This window comes from Piliocolobus tephrosceles, chromosome 9 (assembly GCF_002776525.5).
Source record: "Piliocolobus tephrosceles isolate RC106 chromosome 9, ASM277652v3, whole genome shotgun sequence".
In the NCBI taxonomy this organism is placed as follows: Eukaryota; Metazoa; Chordata; class Mammalia; order Primates; family Cercopithecidae; genus Piliocolobus; species Piliocolobus tephrosceles.
In genome coordinates, this window is record NC_045442.1 from 16,724,680 (window position 1) to 16,740,142 (window position 15,463).

Consider the following 15,463-nt stretch of genomic DNA (forward strand, 5'->3'; position numbering starts at 1 on the left):
GTCTCTTTCATAGCTGCTTCTGACCCACAGGAAGAACAAAGCAAGTTGGAGGGGTTAATTCAGGAGCACTCTTTGACTTAACCTAGAAGGTAAGAGGAGGGAAAGCAAACAGGTGTCTTCATAAAATAGAGAAAGAAGGATGATAGAAGCAAATGAATAATGTAAGAGGAAGAAGATTAAATTTTTAAATTTATTCTTCTTTAATCCTTGCTTACTTGTAGACCTAGCAGTGCCCTAAAAATACATAGTAGATGCTCTGTAAACATCTATTGTTGCTGGAGATGATGGTTATTTAACTGACAGCCACTTTCTGCAGTGAGGTTTTAAGTGAATCATCCGTTAGGCAAGTGGAATTGTAGGTAAAATGCATTTGGTAAAAGGAGGATTATAAATTACCTCAGCCCATTAACTGTTTACATGTTTCTCTGCATAGAGTATGGTCTAATACTTTCGTGACATCTGTAGGCATTATTGACCTGCTTCTGTTGTAATTCTTTAAAAATAACTATTAACAGCAACGGGAAGAAAAGAAATGAAAGCAATATGGAATGCTGTGTGGTTGGGTAAAACAAAGTAGAGTGGTTTTAAGTTCATTGCACTCTGTTTATCTTCTGTTAAAAGACTAGCTTGCTTATTACTGCAGATTTTTCCTCAAAAAGGGGGGGGCTGTATTACAAAGGAGGGAAGCATATAATAAAAGCCTTTTATAGAGTGTAGAATGAGTAAAAGCAGCTTTAGTTCCGGAGGTGGTAAATGGAGAGCAGCATTTTCTCTGGGAAAGCACTCTCTTGTGCCTGGCTGGGTGAGCTTTGTCCAGTTGACATCAGCAAATACATATGGCCGTCCTTTCATTCGTGGCCCCAAACCAGAGTGCAGTTAAATTGTTTAGGGACAGCAAATTAAAGTAAGACTCCTTTTGCCATGGTTAATTTGATGTAGGGAAATTTAGAATGAACAGAGGAAGCAAAAAATTAAATAAATAAATTGCAAGGTATTTTTCCTTTCCACATGTCTACTATCTTTGTCACCAGGCCATGAACCTTATCAATGGGAGGAGGTGGTGGATGTGATTCCTTTAGTAAGATCTTTTCCTGCCCTGTTTGGAGTCTCTTGTGTTGGAACAAGTGGTCTGACATGGTGCTCTTCAGGGAAAGCAGTTGTTCAGAGGCTGCATGGATTAAGAAACTGCTATAGGACATCCATGCTCTCTCATCATCCCTGTCTCATGCTCCAAACAGCAGTGTGTCCGCTCCATTTCACAGAGGAGAGAACAGTACCGCAGGGCTTGAGTGAGTTTCCCAGTGTTACACAGATAATGGCAGAGTCTAGATTCAAACATGGGTCTTCTGAGCAAGATGTTCTTTTAGAAGCAGGTGAACAGTGGGAGCTTATTGACTGTTCTTCCACCAAGGTCCTAACTTTATTCCAATTCTGTATTGTTAGTGCATGAGTTTTCCACAGCAAATTATCAGACTGGATCCTTTTCTGGGTCATTTGTCTTTACCAACTATTGGTTTGTGTTGAAAAACTGAAAGTTGAATATAAATATCAAGTCAATCTTATGTCAAAACATTCACATATGTGTGTATATATGTATGTGTGTACTTGTATATATACATATAGATTCTGGCATAATGCATCCCAAGGATAAAAGCAGGAAATTTGGGATAGGGGGAATGGACCAGTGTTTTAATGGATCTTTTCTCTTTTTTTGCAGTTCTTCCATTTTAGGGAAACTGCTGACTCTTTTATGTTTTTTATCAGTGACTTTGAGGATGGAGTCAATCTGTTTGACTTTATAAGGAAAGCTCTTTTGAAGGGAAAACTTTTTATTGAATGCCTTCTGAGTACTGGGTTATAAAGAAAAATATATGAAGGTCCTACTCTTGAGTAAAACCACTCTAATGAGGACCCCAAGAAAGTTGACAAGTAACCACGATCAATTATGCTGCTCTGAGTGATTGCCTAGAGCATGGCTGGGCAATGGACAAAGAAAAAAGACAAGGTTCCTACTCTTTTCCATGTGATAAACTTTTACTAGTCTTTCATGCTTGGCTTAATAAATGTCACTTAGGTTTTTCAAAGTCTTCTCCCTCTCACAACAGAATTTATTGCCTTTTTGGTAATAAGACATCTGCATATTTCTTTATGTATGTATCACATTTATCAAGCAAAATTTATTATTATCAAAATATTAGAGTATAAGCAAATGGTGTGGGTTGCCTTAAAATGTAAACACAATGAATTTTTTCTTAACATCAAGATAAACGGGGATTATGGCAATAGTGCTACTAGCTACTTTCCATTATTTTTTGCCCATTTTCTAAATGGACTTAGCAGGATGTGAAAAAGTAAGAGACTATCATACTGAGGTGAACAACTCTTCAAATTTATATTTTTGGGGTATGGAAAAATAGATGACTATGTATTTTGCAGTCAACCAAATAAAATGGTTTACTTTGCTTGTGTAGTAATCACCATATTCAAATGTTAGTCATGCCTCCACAATTGAAGGGTATTCTCTTATGACTCACTCAGGATCTTTGTCATAATCGTGTGGGTTTTTTTCCTATATGGGGGGAAAAGCGTCATTGAGCTTTGAATGGAATAGCTTTCACGTTTCTCAGAGTGGTGGGGGTGGGGCTGTGTGTGGAGAGTGCATAAAAAGAAGGAAATCTGTATAATAGAAGAATGTCTGCCTTTAAATAGTAAGTATTTATGTTTAGTATTATGTTCTGAGATCAAGTTTTGAAATGCATAAATGTTTAAGTGGCTGATTAGAAGTCGTTTGGGTGAGCTACTGTAACAGTGCATCAGGCGGTTCTGTCAGCTTGCCAGGAACAATGAATGAAAAGAGAATGAGACAGACACTTTCCAAGACTTACGTTTCAAGAAGCAGGATATATGATACTGTTTGCATCTTGGCTCAGTTGTCTATTGTTGAAATTTCTTCCTCTTGTGTAATATTCAGAGATGAAGGTCCCAACGTATTTTATTAAAAGAAAAAAATCAATAAAGAAGCCACTTTAAAGAGCAAGATATGCATCCATTATGCTAACTGTTCATGCATAATACATCCACGTACATGCAGTTTCTTTGAGACAGAGTGGCAAGTGGTTGTGCCAGAGAAAAAGTAATTACTTAGCAGTTTGAAAGTGAAAATGAGTCTCTTATTAACAGCAATCTATCTAGAAACAAAGAGCAAGGATCTCTGTTCTGATGACATGTGTTTCCATCTAACACACAATACCTAGAATTTGGGGAATGCTGCAAGACAGCTTTGAGGGCAGCTACCACTTCTTTTTTGCCTGTGAAAATTGGAGGGAAAGAACTTTGAATTGGAAGAAAGAAGAACACCAAAAGAGAAAGAGAGTGAAAGGAATTCCATCCTAGTGGGAATGATTTAATGTGTCCTATTCTTTACGGATAAGAGTGTAGAAATCCAGAAAGCACAGTGCTAGCCAGACTTACACAGGTGGAGCAGTAGAATCGTTGATTACTATTAAAAATGAATTGATGGTCCCTTCACTGTATGCCGAGGACTCTAAAACAGGTAAACAGGTAAATTACACACAGTTCTGATGCTGGGCATGTTTAAATCTTTAACTGTTGTAACTGGACATTAATGAACTTCAAGAAAAATGGTGTAGCGTTAAACTTCTTCAGATTTAGTGGCATTGTAGCCTCTGCTGTACGTTCCTTAGGAAATGGGTACATACTTTGTTCAGTTCTGGTTTGGCAGTATTTCTCACATTATATCAGGCGTCCTTATGAATTGCTTACTTCATTTGTTGATCTTTCGTGGTAGATCATAAGTTTTTGTGAGAACAGATTGTCTATTGTGTTCATGTATTGTGCCCAGTGTTTAACATGGTGGCTGGGTTGTGTGAGGCTGTATAAATTTGTTCAGTTCTCAGAGAAAGGAAATAATGACATTCAATGATTATAGTAGATACTTGCTTAAAAGTCTGATTCAGTCAACTGTAATGTACTTGCCGACATATAGTTTGTCCCCTATCTTGGTATTGTGCATATGCGGTGCATATATGCACTTCTTGGGCCCCGAACTGCCCTATGTATAGGCTAGCAACCCTCTGATGCATTTGTGCACCAGGAAGACAAGCATGAATATTTATGTTAGTGGAAGTTAGATACAATTCAGAATGTTGAGGTTTTTCTTGCGTAACATATACGTACAACAGAATATAAAGATGTCTTGGTGTCTATACCAGTTATCTATACTTCTGCTGAGCCCTTTGAAGCAGACATTTTAATGTTGATGGTAGTTGGATGAATATGTGAGAGAGGGATGAATAACTGAGCTGCCCATTTTGGGGAGTGGGTGGTACGAGGAAGATACTAATTCACACTGGAAAGGCTATTTCTCTGCAAGTCAGTCTGCCAAACCTCAGAAATCCTGGTTTAGTTTCAGAAGCCAGGTATCTGCCTGGATGAGGTTCAAGGAAGAGATCTGGAAAATAGCCAGGGCTTCTAATATTAAGGGCTTTCAAAACCAGCAAGGCCAACCTCCGGTCAATTCATCCCTTCATAAAGAGCCAAATAGAGACTCTAGAGTAGATGTAATGTTATCCAGCTTGCTTACATGAGCCAGCAGTTGTGCCACTGGGTTCTACCCCAGCCTTGAGCTACAGAGAATCGTTGGGCATCATAATTAAGTGATGTAGGCCCAAGAACATCTGTTGCTATTGCAAAGTCTTCATGAGCAATTCTCACACAAAAAGAAGCAGTTTTTACAAATGGTGCAGCTGCGTGAGCAGGGTAGAGGAAGGGGTGGGATGGGTGAGGGGCTTCTGTGTGGTGTAAAGATGAAACATCCTTCCAAAAAGGCCCGTAATCCTGGCTGACTTCCCTCTGTTGGTAGAATGAGAGAAAATTTGCAAGATTCTTTTCTGGGTTCACCTAAAAAGATGAAATAAGTGGGTGTTTGGATTTCTGCTTTTAGTAAATGCGTACATCCTCCATATTTTGCTCAGTTCTGGTTCAGAATAAGTAAGCTGCATTTGCAGCATGTGTAGACTCTCCCCACCCCCAACTCACACCCCTTTCAGCATAACAGATGGTAAATTCTGTGGCTGCCAGTTCTAGCATAATGTGGTTGCAGAAAATAGAAAGCAAAGCAACATGAAGACCCCTGATAGAACACAGCTGGGGATGGGAGACAGCTTGTGAATCTGCTGATGATAACCATAGGATTAGTGTGAACACATATAGCTGGACTAGAAATGGGCTACCTGCATGTTGGAATAAAACTGATGTTGAGACCTGTTATTAACCTGAGCTTGTCTCCCTGGGCCTTAATAGCAGAGAGCATGGACCTAATGTGTTTCTTCTGGGCAACTAGTACAAGCCTACCTAAAATTGTCATGCATCGTATTAGTGGTTGTGTATGATGTCAACTGGTGGCCTTTTTCAGATTTGACTAGATAGAGCACCATTCCTATTTAATGCTTTTGTCATTCAAAGTCTCACTAAAAACTCTGGCTGTTTGACTGAAGCAAGAATTGAATAAACCTCTAATTCCTTTAGGTAGAGCTTTGAGAGCTACATAGAGGGAACCAAGTGACATTAAGTCGGAAGCAACACTCCCAAGTACCAGATTTTACATGGAGACAGTTTTTTACAAGACATCTCACATTTTTCAGATATGCCAGATTAAGAAACATTAAAGTAATTTGAAAGTAAAGCACCAGGTATATTTCACTTGGCAATCATGACTCAGGAGTTTGAGCCTAGTCAGAAACTAGGTTTCTTTTTGTGCCTTATGCTATACTGTGCATTGTTGGAGGAAGGTAGACAGACTGGTAGGGGTGGTGGGGAAGTCCAGAGCAAACAGAAGCCCATTCTAGAAAATGACAGGAACATTCCTGAAACTGCTGGCCAGACGTCTCCTATCATTAAGGGTTACAATGTCTAATGTAGTCCCCTTGGGTTGAGGAAGGAGCTAAGAAAAGCCTATATGCGAATTTAGAACTCTACTATTTAGAATGTTAAACACCAAAAAACCATAAATGTTGTTGGTTTAAGCTGGAACTACAGACTGTGTTAGACAGAATTATTATTATTTTTTACAGAGGATGGGGTTGCCACAGGAAAACCTTAATCAAAGAAATGCCTTCTCCTTTAGGAAATAAGTTTAGGTCTGGCCTAACTCATTTTGACTGCATGGGGGATCCTGAGTCAGGATTTAGTAACCAGATTTGCTAATCTAACACTGTGTACTTGCTTCATGTTCTCTTGCCAGAATACATTTACCCATATGAGCAGGGACAGTATGACATTTCAGTGGTTCTTTAGCGACTAAAGGGGAAAACTGAACTGCAAGCTTCTTTCTTTGTTATTTTTAAAATATTTTGAAAGGACAGAAAAGGGCAGAGGATAGTGTAACAAATACCCATTGCACAGAACTGTTAGTTCTCTTGAAATTCAAAAACAAGGAATGCAGCAGATACAACTGAAAGTTCTCACCATTTCTTATCACATTCCCCTCCCTGTCTCCTAAGAGACAACTACTGTCATAAATGTTATATATTTCTTCTCATTTCATATTATTATTATTATTATTATTATTATTTTGAGACAGAGTCTCGCTCTATTGACCAGACTGGAGTGCAGTGGCATGATCTTGGCTCACTGCAAGCTCCGCCTCCTGGGTTCATGCCATTCTCCTGCCTCAACCTCCTGAGTAGCTGGGACTATAGGCGCCCGCCACCACGCCCGGCTAATTTTTTGTATTTTTAGTAGAGACGGGGTTTCACTGTGTTAGCCAGAATGGTCTCGATCTCCTGACCTCCTGATCTGCCCGCCTCTGCCTCCCAAAGTGCTGGGATTACAGGCATGAGTCACTGCACCTGGCCTCATTTCATATTTTTATATATACTAGATGTATCATAAAACATATATAAATATATGAGATGCTTTTGTGCATGTAAGATATTATTAGATATATCTGATATATCTTCTGCAACTCATTCAAAATGATTTTTTTGTTGTTTTTTTTTTTTTTTTTTAGACAAAGTCTCACTCTGTCATCAGGCTGGAGTGCAGTGTTGTGATCTTGGCTCACTGCCACCTCTGCCTCGTGGGTTCAAGTGATTCTCCTGCCTCAGCCTCCCGAGTAGCTGGGACTACAGGCATGTGCCACCACGCCCAGCTAATTTTTGTATTTTTAGTAGATATGGGGTTTCACCATGTTGGCAAAGATGGTCTAGATCTCTTGACCTCGTGATTGCCTGCCTCGGCCTCCCAAAGTGCTGGGATTACAGGCTTGAGCCACTGCACCCGGCCAACATGATGGTTTTTAACATATATGTTGATACGTATGGCTTTATTCATTCATTTTCACTGCTCTGTAGTGTAGTATATGAACATACCATGATGTATTATTATTAAAAATGTGGAACATTTTTGTATATGTTATATATTACTAGAGATTCTCTGGGTATATACACCAGGAAGTAGAATTGCTGAATCATAGGAAAGTATGTATTCAATTTTGATAGAAGTTTATTTCCAAAGTAATTATACCAATTGACACATCCATCAGTGGTCTGTGAGAGTGCCTGTCTCCCAGTATCAGATTGTTTTCAGTTTTTGCCAGTCCAATAGGTGAGACTATCTCATTGTTTTAATCTGGATTTTTCACATTATCTGACATCATAATTTTTTAGCTGTTGAAAATTGGAATTAAGAACATCCAAAGGGATGAAATTCCAATATATTTATCTGGCAGGTTAGCAATCAAATATAATTTAAAATTGTGCTTTATTCATAAGGCACTCTTAGGGAATAAGGTATTCCCAAGATATTACATTTTAAATTACTACTGTAATAGCTAGAAATTACTTTCTAATGTTTTAGCTACTTGTGAAAATCTTGTTATATATCCCTGTTTTATGAAATTCAACATATACTGAATTCAGTCCTTATAATAATAAACATTAGGTTTTTAAAAAAAATTCATTAATGCTTCCAGGGCCTGTCGATACTGGAGATATTTGTTTCTATACCAGGTACCCTAAAAGGTCCTTATGCTCTAATGGTTATTTTTGCCTTTTATGGTCTTACCTCCCAAAGTCTTTTCAGTGAATTTTCTCACCTTTTTAAATTAAAAATCAGTTTATATAAATGATAATGTGCTTAGTATGGAATATTTTATCTTCTCTCCTTTTAATTTGGTACCTTCCTCTATTCAGAATTCTGAGGACACATGGATCATGTTTTCTTGGGTGAGAGTGTGTGCCATGTGGCTGTCTCTTGCCCTCATGCAGTAGTCTTTTTTTTGAGTCAGAGTCTCGCTCTGTTGCCCAGGCTGGAGTGCAATGGTGTGATCTTGGCTCAGTGCAACTTCCGCCTCCTGGGTTCAAGCAATTCTCCTGCCTCAGCCTCCCAGGTAGCTGGGATTATAGGTGCCCACCACCATGCCTGGCTAATTTTTGTGTTTTTAGTAGAGACAGCATTTTACCATGTTGGCCAAGCTGGTCTCTTTGACCAGGCTGGTGTCGTACTCCTGACCTCGTGATCCGCCTGCCTCGGCCTCCCAAAGTGCTGGGATTGCAGGCGTGAGCCACCACGCCTGGCCCATGGTAGTCTTTCCATTCCCTCCCAAGTATGCACCAATGTTCTGGATAGTTGAAACTGTTTGGAATCAGACCTGTAGATGAGTGACTATGTACAGCATTAGCCAACATAAAAAGAGGTACAAACATTCTCTTAAATCATGAGTATATTTTAACTCAAGGATGTTAAATTGGGCTGTTACTGAGGAGATAATGAGCAGGAAGGTGACTCATATCTTAAAAGGTCTGAGAAAATTGGCCAGATACAAATGGCACAAACACCATGCTGGCTGAGCAGTACCAGTTCTATATCACCATTGATGCTTTTCAAAGGTTTTACATTTTGTTTTGTTTTCAGAAAATTGCTGTTGTTTGTAAGTTTGCTCTTGCTTGCCTTTTCAAACTTAAAATTAATGATTGAAGTTTAACATTTGTTTACCTCTCTCATTTCAGTGTGACAAAATTAGGCAAGAACGAGATGAAGCTGTTAAAAAACTGGAAGAATTTCAGAAAAGTACGTAAGCATTTCAGTGGAATTATTATAACACCTATAGCGTGTTGGGGATTATGTGAGTAGAAATATACCCTATTTAATTGCTAATATCCTGGTCATACAATCAAGAAAGCAAGACTTCTTTCTATTTGTCTAAAAATGCTCAGGCATCACTTGAGGTTTTAAAGAAATGGAATAAGCATAATTGTTTTATCAAGGGTGTTAGAAAAACCTGTACTTGTTATAAAACAATTTAACTATACATAAAAGTTAAAGGAGAACAAAAATGGCTTGTTGGCTCCTTGAAAAAGGCTAATGCTAGTACTTTATAGTCATTCCTTGTTGGTCTTTTATTTGTGTAGTAAAAAAATGTAATCATGCTTTGAATTCAGTTTTGCAGCCTGCTTTTTTCAGTAAACAGTACTTATGGTCATATTTTGCATGTCAGCACAGATGTACATCAGTTTTTTTTGTTTTGTTTTGTTTTATTTATTTATTTATTTATTTATTTATTTATTTATTTATTTATTTTGAGTTGGAGTCTCGCTCTGTCACTAGGCTGGAGTGCAGTAGCAAGATCTCAGCTCACAGCAACCTTCACCTCCTAGGTTTAAGCAATTCTCCTGCCTCAGCCTCCTGAGTAGCTGGAACTACAAGTGTGCACCACCATGCCCAGCTGATTTTTGTATTTTTAGTAGAGATGGGGTTTCACCATATTGGCCAGGATAGCCTCGTGATCCGCCCACCTCGGCCTCCCAAAGTGCTGGGATTACAGGCGGGAGCTACTGCGCCCGGTCTGTACATCAGTTTTAATTGTTGTCTGTAGTATTCCATTATAGGATAGTACCATAATGTGTTTAATTATTCGTTCACTGATAGATTATTCCTGGTTTTTAGCTATTATAAATAATGCCATGGCAGGTATTCTGACACTTACATCTTTACAGTAATGTAAATAGTTCCTGAGGTTAATTCATAGAAAAGGAATTACACTGGAGATCCACTATACGGCATTGTGCCTATAGCTAATAATACTGTGTTGTATACTTAAAATTTACTAAGAGAGTAGATCTTATGTTAAGTGTTGTTACTACAAAATAAAATAAGTAAATAAAGAGGGCAGAAGGAAGCTTTGGGAAACGATGGATAGGTATGCAACCGTGATGGTGGTGATGGTTTCACAGGTGTATAATTATTCCCCAAACTCATCATGTTGTATAAATGAAATATGTATGACTTTTTACATGTCACTTACTTACACCTTATAATGTGGTTCAAAAATAGAGAAAAGGAATGATAGCTTCATAGAACTTAAACATTTTTTCTTTTTTTGAGACGGAGTCTCGCTCTGTCACCCAGGCTGGGGTGCAGTGGCCGGATCTCAGCTCACTGCAAGCTCCGCCTGCCAGGTTTACGCCATTCTCCTGCCTCAGCCTCACCGAGTAGCTGGGACTACAGGCGCCCGCCACCTCGCCTGGCTAGTTTTTTGTATTTTTTAATAGAGACAGGGTTTCACCGTGTTAGTCAGGATGGTCTCGATCTCCTGACCTCGTGATCCACCCGTCTCGGCCTCCCAAAGTGCTGGGATTACAGGCTTGAGCCACCGCGCCCGGCTAGAACTTAAACATTTTTAAGAGTGTGAATGTTTGAAATAGCCCTCTCACTGAATAAAGTTACATTCCCACAAAAGCTGTACTTTCCAAATTTTTGCTGTTTTTTTTTTTTTAATGTGATGTAAATCTGTTATTTATCCCCTAAGACAACATAGCTGATCAGACCCAGAAGGATCAGATGGAAATATGTCCTAGGCAAAGGCTCAGACCGTAGCAGGGAAAGGGACCCCCTTCCCTGGAAACAAGGCCTTTCTCCCTCATTCTGCAGATGCTCTATCAGTCAGTGTATTTGATTATTTGTAAAGAGTTGATTTGGTAACTACACAACAGAACATTTTTTTCTAGGTAAAACAGCTATACAAATGAAGCATTATGGTTACATTTCAACAACAAGTTTATTTCAGTGTCTGATTGTAACAGAGAATATCCAAGGGGAATCTTGCTGATATTACCTGTCTTTGGAGGCCAGTATGCTATGCTAGAAATACCTCTTATTTGCAAATGTGTGAATTCCAATTATATGGTACTTTTTAACTTATGGAATGTATTTACTCTGAGTCACATCTTAAAGAGTTATACCATTGGTATAGCAACCAGAAGCAACATTCCCCAAAATCAATCTTCAAAGTAACATGTACATTCTACTTTCATCTGCCCTTGCTCTTTTCCTTTCTTTGTCTCTTCCTCTGAATATCTTTGATAGTTTTAAAAATTTACATTTTTCCGTATGAGCAACTCAAATTAAAGCCTGAGGGGATTGACTGGAAGATTAGTACAACTATCTGCATTGTTGTATGCATTTAGTTTTTACCTTTGCTAAGTGTATTTAATTAACTTAAGGTTTGGATGTTAGGAAAACAGAGTGCTAATTCTTTTTTGTTTACTCTCTTGGTAACTCACAGAACAGCAGAGTGCCAACTCTTTACTCAGTCTCGAAAGCAGAGAAAACGAGGACTTGGCCGGGCACGGTGGCTCACGCCTGTAATCGCAGCACTTTGGGAGGCCAAGGCGGGTGGATCACTAGGTCAGGACATAAAAGCATCCTGGCTAGCATGGTGAAAACCCCATCTCTACTAAAAATACAAAAAATTAGCCAGGCATAGTGGCACGTGCCTGTAGTCCTAGCTACTTGGGAGGCTGAAGCAGGAGAATCGCTTGAACCCAGGAGGCGGAGGTTGCAGTAAGCCAAGATCTTGTCTCTGCACTCCAGACTGGTGACAGAGTGAGATTCCGTCTCAAAAAAAAAAAAAAAAAAAAAAACCCAAAAAACAAAAAAATGAGGCCTAAGAAAACTTTAAATATTTGTCAGAAAACTGTATCTAGGATAAATAATTCATGGCTTTCGAGCAGAGGGTAGCATTTCAGATTTGGAAGGCAGTAGGCAGTATTTTTATCACCAGTGAAGAGCATTAGTTTGTGTGAATCCAAGTTTCTGCATTAATAAAATTGGTATAAATGACCCTGCTTCATAGACCATTTGAGGGTAAAAAAAGATAATCTGTATAAAAAATGCTTAACACTGTTCCTGGCATATAGTAAATGCTCAATAAATGTTAGTTGCTACTACCACCATCTCATCAACTAAACTATCCAGTGCCTGACTGCCCTTCAGTATTAAGAGTTCATATCATTTACCTTTAGGGAGTTAGTTCCTTGACACCAGACTCCACATTCGGACAGTGGTGGAGGAAAGTTTCTTTTGGTGCTGAGTTGAAATCTGAAATCCCTGTAATGTTACCTACTAGGCCTATGTCTTTTTTATTTGAGACGGAGTCTCATTCTGTCGCCCAGGCTGGAGTGCAGTGGCGTGATCTCTGTTCGCTGCAACCTCTGCCTCCTGGGTTCAAGCAATTCTTGTGCCTCACCCTCCCAAGTAGCTTGGATTACAGGTGTGTCCCCTGATGCCTGGCTGTTGTTTGTATTATTAGTAGAGACGGGGTTTCACCATGTTGTCCACGTTGGTCTTGAACTCTTGACCTCAAGTGATCCTTTTGCCTTGGCCTCTCAAAGTGCTGGCATGAGCCACCACACCCAGCCTAGGCCTAGGTCTTGAAGTGTAGGGGTAACAGCTGCATAAGGGTTAGGAAAAGCTTTGTTTGGCCGTAGGGCTCTACTCTCCCTAGCTTAGCATACTTTTCCCAGGATAAATGTTTTTATCCATATGTCTATGTCATTTTTGATCCTCTGCCAGCTCTCTCTGAGCCTTCCTCCTACACACAGAGAACACCACCACATAGCAAAGCTGCATTCCCTAGACAGATTCCTGTGAAAGGAGAACTAGCTAAAGACCTTTCATATCTTTTCCTTTCTTTTTTTTTTTTTTGAGATGGAGTTTTGCTCTTTTTGCCCAGGCTGGAAGTACAATGGCGTGCTCTCGGCCCACTGCAACCTCTGCCTCCCGGGTTCAAGTGATTCTCCTGCTTCAGCCTCCCAAGTAGCTGGGATTACAGGCAGCTCACTTTGTATTTTTAGTATAGAGGGGTTTCACCATGTTGGCCAGGCTGGTCTTGAACTCCTGACCTCAGGTGATCTGCCTGCCTCAGCCTCCCAAAGTGCTGAGATTACAGGCATGAGCCACTGCGCCCTGCCCCTTTCATATCTTTTCAACCACAATGTTAGATCCATTAATCAGTTTTAAGGACACACCGATTTTCCTACATATGTGCCAACTTTTATGGCTGTTTCTTTACCACATGGAAAACTTCTAAAGTAGTCTAATGTTGAAGAAGAATTTGTAATAGTAATATGTTCACCACATATGCTTTAGAGATTTTCTACATCTAAATATCTCCGGGAGTTGGAGTTGGGAGAGGAGATTTGCTGTAGAAGCAACATCATTGGTGGTGACACTTTGTATAATGAATTTCAAAGGACTATAGAAAAGTAGCGTCACCTAGAAGTGGCTTCAACTGGGCTTTACCGGTTAGAGCTCTGTGATTTAGAATATGTTATTTAACTTCTCTGGGCCTCCATGTTCTCAAATATAAAATTGCTGTGATCATCCCTACGTTATAGGATTGTTGTGAGGCTTCATGAGGGAGGGAACACATGTAAAGAGTTTAGCACAAGGCTGAACACATAGTCAGGCTCAACAAATGATGATGGTAGTTGTTTCCTAAGCAATTCTATACTACAGAGAACATTCTTATAAAAGGCTGTTCACAGATGAGCTTAGGCCTTCAATCCTTCAAATAGACACTAACACGAGCACCTACTTTGCATGTAGCATTGTGCTAGGTGCAAGAGAATCAGACTTGTAAAACAAAATCCATGCTCTAATGTTCATAGTGAGTAGAAGATAAAAACAAGTAAAAGAAAAAAAAAACCGGTTACCCCACAATGTGATGTGTACTGCACTGCCATGTATGTAAGACTGCTTTGAAGTCATAGCTGAAGAGAGACAAACTTTGCTAATTCGAGTGGACTAATAGAAACAATAGTTGATGTACTTTTATGTTACACTTCTGAGTTCTCAGGGTCATTAAAATTTTCTTATTATGAAAAATTTCAAAGTTATGCAAAGGTGAGAAAATGATGTAACAAATCCCCATGTTTCAGTTTTCCGGCTGCAGCTGTTGCCAACTCACAGCCAGTCTTCCATCTGTACACCCATATACCTACTGTCACTGACCTCGGATTGCTTTGGAACTAATTCCAGTCATCATAACATTTTACTGTTTACTGCCTGGAAATATTTCAGTATATATTTCTGAAAGATTTTTCTTTTTAACATAACTGCAATATTATGAACACTTTATTAAAAGTTCATCTTTTTTCTTTTTTAAACCTCATGTCATCCAAATATGCAAATATGACAGGTACAGTGGCCATGGATTGTGGATATCCTGAGACAAGCTCAATTCAGCACCACAGGGCAAGTTGTTACACGAATATCTAAATGCTTAAAAAGCTTTTGTTCTTTGAAATGTGCAAGTAAATTTACATATTAAAATTAGTTCTGTTTTGCCTCACATGACTTGACTTTTGGTTTTGGAAATGGGGTCATGCTTTTTAAAGATATAATCACCCTTTGAAATATATTCTTCCCTTATGAACCTAGAAAGTTGGTAAGTAGGTTTGTTATGCTACCAATTTAGCACTGGAAGAATTTCCTAAACTAAAAATTAATGTGCAATTTAAAAAATGTCTACTGTTCTCTCTTTGAGAAGAAATAAAAATCCCACCAGATGGAGTGTGCCAAATCAGAATTGGAGAAAGTGTGAGCAAGGACTACCCAGCCATGTTTATGAAGTTAAATCACAGAGCACCTTTTTACAAAATGTTTAGAAAATAATTTTTTTTTTTTGCTTGTTTTTTTGTTTCCTATTTGCTAGGCCTAAACCTCACTACTGTGGAATGAATTTTCTTACTCTTTCAAGAGCAAGAATGTTATTGAATAAAAAGTAAGATTCCTATGAAAAATGCAGAGTGTTTATGTTTTTGTTATGATAGTGGAAATACCAGATTGTGGCAGAAGATGTCAAGTAGTTAAGGCTAAAAATTCAAAGTCATATTTGATGTTGTAAAAATTGTATAGGTTTCTTTTCTCTTTCCTTCACATTTTTGAAGAACCTACCTTGTAAACATAGTGATAAAATGCCAGGAATATTAGGATTTTAAGGAAATAATAGAGCCTATTATTTAAACTACAATATAAAAGGCAATTATATTGATGAAGAGCTACATGGGCTTTGTGTGTGTGAATAAACTTGGCCTGTGTTCAGCTTCTATTTGTTCTTCTGGCATAAACACATATTGTGTGTGATTCCAGTTTAATGGGG

The 15,463-nt window shown here is 38.8% G+C and overlaps 1 protein-coding gene across 2 annotated transcripts in view; it reads left to right on the forward strand.

The window, feature by feature from the left end:
* SHTN1 (shootin 1) overlaps window positions 1-15,463 on the forward strand; it is a 121,765-nt gene that overhangs the window by 28,760 nt on the left and 77,542 nt on the right. For both annotated transcript variants that reach the window (XM_023224300.1, XM_023224301.1), the window contains one exon: window positions 9,030-9,090. In XM_023224300.1, coding sequence (XP_023080068.1) covers window positions 9,030-9,090 — 61 coding nt within the window. The remainder of the gene's footprint in view (window positions 1-9,029; window positions 9,091-15,463) is intronic.